The following is a 9,845-nucleotide window of genomic DNA, read 5'->3' as shown; positions in this document are numbered from 1 at the left end:
GGCTGTGCATAAGCCATTGTTAGCTAGCCAATCAGCTGTAGCTAGCGTTTATGAACCAGCCACTGTTGCTGTTGCTTTTCCTGTTCAGTATTTAGCTAAAGTTGTTACTATATAATACTGAGTCTTGTAGACACATTTTGGTAAATGAGCTAGCTAAGTTAACTAGCTTACTAGCCCATATGATATGACACATTCAAGATGTTGATCAACAGTTCCATGGCAACGGCCCTACTTCTTCTTTCTCCGGGGAAAGTGAATGTTTTTGCGGGAAGGTACATTGTTGCAACCCACTGGAAATAGAAAATGTTGCCACACACTGAAAGCAGCTTGCTTTTGAAAGACTTGCATAATGCAAACTAAACCTTAAATTCAAAGCGTTTTAATACGATAATAGCTCGCAGCTCAGACAATGATATCGCATATAATAAAACACATCAAGCAAGCAAATGTATATCTATATTTTGGAGGATATGAATGCATGAATGAATTGTTCTCCATAATGGTAAGTATTTTGGTGAATTTCAAGTTTTGCAGATGCACGTCTATTGTAAATCACAGAAAAAGGTGAATACCATTATAATATAATAATCAAAATTAAGTCAATTTGTCTATAAAACGCATGCACTTTAAATGGTGCTATTGTATGAGCATACGTGCCAGCCATTTTTATTGACTAAATATTGAAAAGATGCACTCATTTTCTAAGTGCGTTTAACAATCCAGCTCTGAATTTACATGAATCTCTCCCTTGAAAATGTTCATAGCAAACCATGGTTGTTGGTCATTGCTCCAATCCCAAATTTGAGCAGTTGATCTTGTGAACCATACTAAAATCAAGTATAAGCTAAATCAAGTATGCATTTCATTGCTTAAGGTGCCAGTTGTGTCAAAAGTGCTCCTTCAATCATTGCAGGCTGTTGAGTTCCCATGAATGATTGACACAAGGAAGATGCCACCACCACAGCCTATGAAATTGTGATGTTCTCTGCTTATCATCTGTACTGGAGGTAGTTCTTGAGGGGGTTGGGCAGGGGTAGATGGTTGATGAGGTGAAACCTGTCGCGGCCCACACAGTCACGGATGCGCTGTCGACACAGCTGACTCAATGGCTGGGGCGTGGCTGAAAAAATAAAAAACATATCATGCTATGCACCCAAAATATATGTTACTTTTACTTTACATTACGTTCCATTGCATTATTCCATTGTATTCTATTCCAGACAAAATATAATGGAAAGCTAGTTGGACTTGGGTAATGAAGCAAAAACACTACGAGACTTTGGCTATAGGAATTCAAGAAAGATGACTCTGAATAAACCTATAGAACTTACCCTCATAGACCAGAAGGAACCCCTCTGTCAGGCTGCTGGGGGGAGCAGCCTCCACAGGCCTCTGGAACTCCATGTTCCTGGCGTTGATATCCGCCCCAAAGTCCAACAGCAGCTTAACAATGGCTGTGCAGTCCTTTTCAGCGGCAGCGTGTAAGGGAGAGTCCATATATATACCTTTCTGTACATTCGCTCCTGTGTGGAGGGAAACCAAGGTAAGCTACTATGGATTTAATAGTCCTTGGTCATTCAGTTACAGGAATTAAGTACTCTATCGCTGGTATAACATGATGTATTTAGGGGGGTGCAACATATTAGTGGTGTAGAAAAGAGCAGATGCTCTGAGCTATCCCACCAAGGCCAAGCTACTGCTGCATAGTGAGAGTGTTATACATTTACATTTCACCACTTTGGGAGACAGTAATAATCTTACCACTAGTTTTCACTCCTCCTCTCATCATACTAAGGTGCTTTGGCAGAGAAGAGGTGCAAGTGCCTCACCTTCCCTCAGCAGCCTCCGGACACACTCTATCTCCTGAGAGACACAAGCGGTGTAGAGGGGCGTTCCCAGGTGAGGAATGTCAAAGTCCACATCTGCTCCCCATCTGACTAGAGTCTCCACACACTCACTGTTGCCTGCCCAAGGTGGGCACATACATGGAAGTCATTACAATCAGCTTTCCAATTAATAATTACGGATAATTATTGTACCCGTAATATCCTCTAAGCAATATCCTCTCAAACTTGCACTGTTACGTCAAATACTGTACGCTGATTGGTGACATTTTGATTCAGATTTTTAAGTTTGATGTATTTGCCTCAATCCCAAGTTGGAATACAGCCCAAAAGGTCAGTGAAGTATACTTCAAAGTTTGTACTATATGAATTAAGATAAGGATGTTGGAGTGATAAGGGTACTGAGCATACCTTTACTGCTGGCTTCGTGAATGGGCGAGGGCTGAAATACCAGAGCCTCGGGTTTGGCCCCGTTCTCCAGGAGGACCTCTGCACATGATACACTGCCCACTGAGCACGCGTTGAACAGGGGAGTCACCCCGTCAATGGTGGTGACGTTCACCTGCACAGTCTCATGTTAATTCTGACCACTCAGCTGAATAACATAGCACCATTTTGGGGCAGAGGAAAAATAACAAATGACAGAGAACAATACGTATTTTCATAAGCCTTATTGACATAATTCTTAATTCATTATTTACTAATAATGATTGTTTCATAAAAAAAGAACAAATAAAGTATTCTTGATTATTACTGTATATTCTCCAGTGACTCACATTGGCACCTGCAGCGATCAGAGCTCTGGCACATGCTACATGGTCTCCAAAGCAGGCCTCGTGGAGAGGACTCACATTGTCTATAGTGATAACATTTACATTGTGGCCCTGTGGGAGCAGCAGAACATGACCATAGTACATTTCAGAAGGTAAGCAGTGGATGCACACACTGAATTGAATTGGATTACCTTTGGCTCACCTGTAAAATGAGATTCCTCAGGGCGAAGAGACGACCTTGGCTTGCAGCATCATGTAAGGGTGAGCGGTCTGCCCAGGACCCTGCAGCAAACACAAATGCTTATGTCACTCATAACAAGTCACAGTCTTAAAGATTTGATGAATGATTCAATTTCACAGGGCACACACACAACTGGGTCAATATCGAGAATAACGCCAGATGCATTCCAGACTGCGTCATCATTGTTACCTCCCTCCATATCACTGATCTACAGTGCATTCGGAAAGTATTCAGACCCCTTAACTTTTGTTTCCTCATCAATCTACACACAATACCAAATAATGACAAAGCAAAAATAGGTTTGTAGAAATGTTTGCACATTTATTAAAAACAAAAAAAATGAAATATGACATTTACATATGTATTCACACCCTTTACTCAGTACTTTGTTGAAGCACCATTGGCAGTGATTACAGCCTCAAGTCTTCTGTACTTTGCTCCGTTCATCTTTCCCCTCGATCCTGACTAGTCTCCCAGTCCCTACCGCTGAAAACCATCCCCACAGTATGACGCTGCCACCACCATGCTTCACCGTAGGGATGGTGCCAGGTTTCCTCCAGACGTGACGCTTGGCATTCAAGACAAATAGTTTAATCTTGGTTTCATCAGACCAGAGAATCTTATTTCTAATGGTCTGAGAGTCCTTTAGGGGCCTTTTGGCAAACTCCAAGCGGACTGTCGTGCCTTTTACTGAGGAGTGGCTTCCATCTGGCCATTCTACCATAAAGGCCTGATTGGTGGAGTGCTGCAGAGATGGTTGTCCTTCTGGAAGGTTCTCCCATCTCCACAGAGGAACTCTTGAGCTCTGTCAGAGTGACCATCGGGTTCTTGGTCACTTCTCTGACCAAGGTCCTTCTCCCCCGATTGCTCAGTTTGGCCAGGCGGCCAGCTCTAGGAAGAGTCTTGGTGGTTCTAAACTTCTTCCATTTAAGTATGATGGAGGCCACTGTGTTCTTGGGGACCTTCAATACTGCAGACATTTTTTGGTAACCTTCCCCAGATCTGTGCCTCGACACAATCCTGTCTCGGCGCTCTACGGACGAATTCCTTTGACCTCATGGCTTGGTTTTTGCTCTGACATGCACTGTCAACTGTGGGACCTTATATAGACAGGTGTGTGCCTTTCCAAATCATGTCCAATCAACTCCAATGAAGTTGTAGAAACATCTCAAGGATGATCGATGGAAACAGGATGCACCTGAGCTCAATTTCAATTCTCATAGCAAAGTGTCTGAATATGTAAATAAGATATTTATATATGTTTTATAATTTAGCAAACATTAAAAAAAAGAAAACAGTTTTCACTTTGTCATTATGGGTATTGTGTGTAGATTGATGAGGATTTTTATTTATTTAATCAATTTTACAATTAGGCTGTGATGTAACAAAATGTGGAAAAAGTCAAGGGGTCTGAATACTTTCCGAATGCACTGTATGACACTGCTGAAACTGTTCTATTCTATTTCACTACGTGTCAGGTAAAGTACTAAAGTTCCATGCAGTCCAATTGTGGGATGAATATATACTGAGCCAATATGTCTACACTCGGTTCAAGTTCTCTTGAAATAACCTACTTGATGTAGTAATCAAAGACCAAGCCACTGTAAGTCAGAAACAAAACATGTTCTGTGTACTACATCTAGCTACGTCACTGACCTTTAATAACACACAACAATATTTTACTCTGTGTTGCTGTTTGCTGCATCGGTGCTCCCTTTCCATGGACCAAGCATGTTGGCACACTGTCTGTCACTGACACTGAAAGGTTTAAGTGTTGTTTTGGTCTGCAGATCTGTCTTAGTGTTCCCATACGGCCATATCTCCATGTTACATCACTTGTTTGCGGAAGCCAGACGGAAGACATAGATGGCCACCTGTGCTAATTAGCTATCTAGCGTGCTCCGAACACCTATGTTTAAGCATAACTGGGGAGGAAGTGTAGTTCGTCAACTGAAGGTACACACATCTGTGGATCTGTGCAAAACTGCTACGGTAAGTATATTTTTTCTTTGAAAGATTATTTCTCTCTTATATGAAAGATGGAGGGCATATCAGCATATGTTCAAAAACCGTTTTGAAAGTGATGATTATTTACTTTTCTAAACGTTAAAACACAGTGTCGGAATTGTAGGTCACATGGAGCCAAATGTGGCCGAATGTAACCGCTGAAAACCTTACATAAGGAGAAGGGTTTTTGAGAGCTATAGTACACGACAGTCACGAATGGAAACTAGGGCAAGGGGGTGGGGAGGCACCGCGTGGTCCCGTTCTATTAATACATCAGGGTAGAAATTAAACTGACCAGTATGTACTGTGTATACACAGTCACGTTTCAGGTACTTTTCATGTTAAGGTCAACAAAGTGAGTATATGCATTATTCTCAGTATTCAGTGTGTAGCCTAATCATAAAACAAGAGACCCTTCCATTCAGTCAGTTCATCTCTTCCTAAATATGAACTCTTCAGTTTACAAGGCAAAATGCAACAGCAAATATAAATAGCAGAATCATTTGAATATAATCAGTATTCCAATATTATTCTTTTTTTGACAATGGATCAATATAGTAGAGAGATGTGTGTACTCACTGTGTCCTTGACCAAAATCATAGAACTCTGCAGATATCCTGGCCGCCTCCTTGCGGTTCCCTTTGATGATGTAAAAGTAGGAGAGGCAGTTGAGGCTTATCTTAATAAAGAGCTTGAAGCAGAACAGTGCCAGTATGGTGAGGTAAACGTTGGAATAATGCAGCGAGGCAAAAGGATTCTCTGTTGCCTCTGTCATATTGCCCCCTCTTTTGAACATGGCTCTGCTATACTGAGGGGATCACATGCCACTCTCAAGCAGTCCTCACTGAACTAGCTGATATAATATTGTCCAGCCGCTTCTGTGCCTGTATTAAAATAGTGTCTCTCGTTGTCATTGTGGTGTAGTGGAGTGCCATTTCTATGATGGAAGTCAATATCATCCTGTAATCATGATTAAAAAATACATTTGAACAGAAAAAGCATGGAGCAGTGTCCACTATTGGTTGCAATGCATTTTAGGGGCTAAATGCATTGCAACTTGTAAACCAGACTGCATATGGTCCAGAATAAAGTTATTCCATAAGGGAGTAGGGGGATGGAAAAATGTTGAGGGCACTTTTAATCTATGAACAAGGAAAATGCCTACATCAAGGCTAAATTTCCAACTGTGTATAAATAAATTTCTAGTATGTTGTATAAACAGCAGAGGGCAGTATAGGCTAGTGCAAATATGCCAATATGTGCAGGGGTTTTGACTAGATATAGAGATCAGTTTATGTCAAAATTGACTTTTCGTAGAAGGTTAGGATAACTTGCCTTTCAGGAGAATTAACGTAGAAGGTTAGGAGAATTTCTTTAAGGTTAGATAAAGGGTTAGGGCTAGCTAAAATGCAATAAAGAAAATGTACATACCCTGTATCCTTTCTAGATCTGCTCGAGGGTCCAGAGAGGACAGAAAGTGAAAGAATTCAGGGGAAGCTTGACGAAAAACACACAACAAGTAGCTAAGTTGACAAGCTAACGTTAGCTAGCTAGTGAGTAAGCTCTCTGTTAGGGATGGATCGAAATTTACATAATGGGTACCTGGAGGAAAATGGGGGAGGGTATTTAGTATTTTTTGAATTGTTTTAATCTAGTCCAGGGGAGGGTCATGTAATTTGTAATTGATGAAATTCCAATATTTTTCTGTGTTTTAGAATTAGTTGCTTATTAGGCTATACATCGATGTGTGTCCGATGCCTCCCCTCATTTCTGATTCTCCGCTGGGCGCGCAATATCAAGTACGCCTATAGGCTATTTAGTGTGGTCGCAATCAAATGATCCATAGCCTATAGGCTATGAAGTGCATGCACAGAGCAAAGTTATATTCCTAAGATAACTGCTGGGATGGTGTAAATAAAACTAGGCTGCATTACACACTGCAATGGATATGCTGTCTAACCAATGGCTGTGCTGTGTAGGCCTACGGTGGAAGTTCAGGGGGAATCAAAGGCTTCTTCAGATGTATTTTTATTAGGCCTAGTCCAAGAAAATGCACTATCTTGCGTGCTGACTAGCCTATAGCCTATGTTCTGTTCAGTTTGAGAAGGAGCCATCCACTTTGGTATGGATGGCTCTATGCGAATTAATCCCACTGAGAGAAAAAGCAGAAAAGGATCACTCCCTGTGCTGGAGATCCACCTCACCAATAACACAGTCTGCTTCTTTGACTCTACTGTGGAAATCAGCTATGGGGGATATACTAGGGTAATTCACACTGGGCTGGAACAAAAGCCTGAACGCTCAGCAGCCTTCTAGGATTGCAGTTGACTACCCCTGCCGTGAAGCACTACCCTTTTGCTCTTGGCATCAGCCCATACAGTTCCAGTTATGCCTTTTGATTGCAATCATTCTAACATGAAATTGTGTCCTTCTCTACCACACACACATTATTCATCAGCCATGTCCTTTTCCTTCTCTTCTGTTTCATCTCAGTGCCGTAAGACAGGCTCCACTCTCAACAAACACTACAAGTCTACAAACGGCCTCAGTGTGGTCAGTGCAACAGGGCCATCACCGCCTGTGGCCTCGGAGACAACATAAGGATGATGTACTTCTAAAACCGCTGTCAGACTGGGGAGCCAAGTGAGGTTAACCTGAGGTAAAGTCACAGAATCTGAATTTAAGATGAATTAAAATAGAAATGAGTTCAGATGAAAGCCTTAGATCCCGACACCTCAGGATTTTCCCCACATGGGCTGACATGCAATTATAATAATACAGTTGAAGTCGGAAGTTTACATACACTTAGTTGGAGTCATTAAAACTTGTTTTTCAACCACTCAACAAATGTCTTGTTAAAAAACTATAGTTTTGGCAAGTCGGTTAGGACATCTACTTTGTGCATGACACAAGTAATTTTTCCAACAATTGTATACAGACAGATTATTTCACTTATAATTCACTGTATCACAATTCCAGTGGGTCAGAAGTTTACATACACTAAGTTGACTGTGCCTTTAAACAGCTTGGAAAATTCCAGAAAGTGATGTCAGGGTTTTAGAAGCTTCTGATAGGCTAATTGACATCATTTGAGTCAATTAGAGGTGTACCTGTGGATGTATTTCAAGGCCTACCTTCAAACTCAGTGCCTTTTTGCTTGACATCATGGGAAAATCAAAATAAATCAGCCAAGACCTTAGAAAACAAATTGTAGACCTCCACAAGTCTGGTTCATCCTTGGGAGCAATTTCCAAACGCCTGAAGGTACCACGTTCATCTGTACAAACAATAGTACGCAAGTATAATGGAGAAATGTCCTCTGGTCTGATGGAACAAAAATATAACTTTTTGGCCATAATGACCATCGTTATGTTTGGAGGAAAAAGGGGGATGCTTGCAAGCCGAAGAACACCATCCCAACCGTGAAGCACGGGGGTGGCAGCATCATGCTGTCGGGGTGCTTTGCTGCAGGAGGGACTGGTGCACTTCACAAAATAGATGGCATCATGAGGAAGGAAAATTATGTGGATATATTGAAGCAACATCTCAAGACATCAGTCAGGAAGTTAAAGCTTGGTCGCAAATGGGTCTTCCAAATGGACAATGACCCCAAGCATACTTCCAAAGTTGTGGCAAAATGGCTTAAGGACAACAAAGTCAAGGTATTGGAGTGGCCATCACAAAGCCCTGACCTCAATCCTACAGAACATTTGTGGGCAGAACTGAAAAAGCATGTGCGAGCAAGGAGGCCTACAAACCTGACTCAGTTACACCAGCTCTGTCAGGAGGAATGGGCCAAAATTCACCCAATTTATTGTGGGAAGCTTGTGAAAGGCTACCCGAAATGTTTGACCCAAGTTAAACAATTTAAATGCAATGCTACCAAATACTAATTGAGTGTATGTAAACTTCTAACCCACTGGGAATGTGATGAAAGAAATACAAGCTGAAATAAATCATTCTCTCTACTATTATTCTGACATTTCAAATTTTTTTAATAAAGAGGTGATCCAAACTGACCTAAGACTCCCGAGTGGCGCAGTGGTCTAAGGCACTGCATCGCAGTGCTAGCTGTGCCACTAGAGATCCTGGTTCGAGTCCAGGCTCTGTCGCAGCCAGCCGCGACCGGGAGACCCATGGGCAGCGCACAATTGGTCCAAGGTAGGGGAGGGTTTGGCCGGCAGGGATGTGGGTTCGTTTCCCACGGGGGGCCAGTATGAAAAAATGTAAGTTGAAAAAAAAATAACTGTAAGTTGCTCTGGATAAGAGTGTCTACTAAATGTAAAACAGGGAATATTTACTAGGATGAATTGTGAAAAATTGAGATTAAATGTATTTGGCTAAGGTGTATGTAAACTTCTGACTTCAACTGTACATTTTACTTCTGGGGTAGAAGGGGTCTAATATTCTAATCATTATTGATTAAGTTAAAGCCAAAGTAAAAAATGGATGATTAAACTGATTTATATTTTTCTCAAAATAAGTTGTCAACTAAACCATTTGTTGATTAATTGGTCCTAATAATCCATTAATAGCGGATAGCTGTACACACTAATACAGTGTTTTATGGTTGATACATTGAACTTGACAAACTTTGATAAAATTATTTTTCAGGGCCTAATAATTATGTTTTATATTGCTCTTCCTTTACAGCATTGGCTAATTAAAAAAAAAAGTTGAGCAAATCACTAACTCATGCATTTAAGATGGACTCTTCAAGCCACAAGTTATCGAGGTGGTGGCATACAACTTTCATTACACTTTTCTTTCCAACTTCAAATGTAAATACTTGTGAAACATGTGCTTTGTGAAAGACCGTGGGATCACAATTGAGGTGAGATAACGGGAGATAATCGCACAAAAAAAATCATGATAGGTTTCAGCTCGTATTATGGGAAACCTTTTTTAACTTTGCAAATAGTTTTTGTTTCTATTTAAAGAATGGCAGATCCTCCCAATTTGTCTCATGACCATAGGGAC

At 41.1% G+C, this 9,845-nt stretch overlaps 1 protein-coding gene across 2 annotated transcripts; it reads right to left on the bottom strand.

Moving 5' to 3' along the window:
- Positions 1–363: 363 nt before the first annotated feature.
- LOC121534558 (ankyrin repeat and SOCS box protein 5) lies at positions 364–5,687 on the bottom strand. 2 transcript variants are annotated; one of them, XM_041841135.2, is made up of 7 exons: positions 5,445–5,687; positions 2,820–2,899; positions 2,621–2,728; positions 2,256–2,406; positions 1,830–1,964; positions 1,332–1,523; positions 364–1,120 (listed from the first exon to the last, which is right to left on the bottom strand). In XM_041841135.2, the coding sequence occupies exons 1-7, from the start codon at positions 5,659–5,661 to the stop codon at positions 993–995; spliced, it is 1,011 nt and encodes a 336-aa protein (XP_041697069.2). In that variant the 5' UTR covers positions 5,662–5,687; the 3' UTR covers positions 364–992. The 2 variants fall into 2 exon arrangements, with proteins under 2 accessions (XP_041697069.2, XP_041697076.2); XM_041841142.2 differs by lacking the exon at positions 2,621–2,728.
- Positions 5,688–9,845: the final 4,158 nt, after the last annotated feature.

This window comes from Coregonus clupeaformis, chromosome 2 (genome assembly GCF_020615455.1).
Source record: "Coregonus clupeaformis isolate EN_2021a chromosome 2, ASM2061545v1, whole genome shotgun sequence".
NCBI classification, from domain to species: domain Eukaryota; kingdom Metazoa; phylum Chordata; class Actinopteri; order Salmoniformes; family Salmonidae; genus Coregonus; species Coregonus clupeaformis.
This window is presented reverse-complemented; position numbering and strand designations above follow the sequence as displayed.

Bases quoted from the DNA above. Each gene is read 5' to 3' on its own strand.
- LOC121534558 (XM_041841135.2), bottom strand. From the start codon at position 5,661: ATGTTCAAAAGAGGGGGCAATATGACAGAGGCAACAGAGAATCCTTTT. The intron at 2,729-2,819 runs GTGAGCCAAAGG...CTGCTCCCACAG, and splicing joins TGAGGAATCTCATTTTACAG to GGCCACAATGTAAATGTTAT. The intron at 2,407-2,620 runs GTGAGTCACTGG...GAGACTGTGCAG, and splicing joins TGATCGCTGCAGGTGCCAAT to GTGAACGTCACCACCATTGA.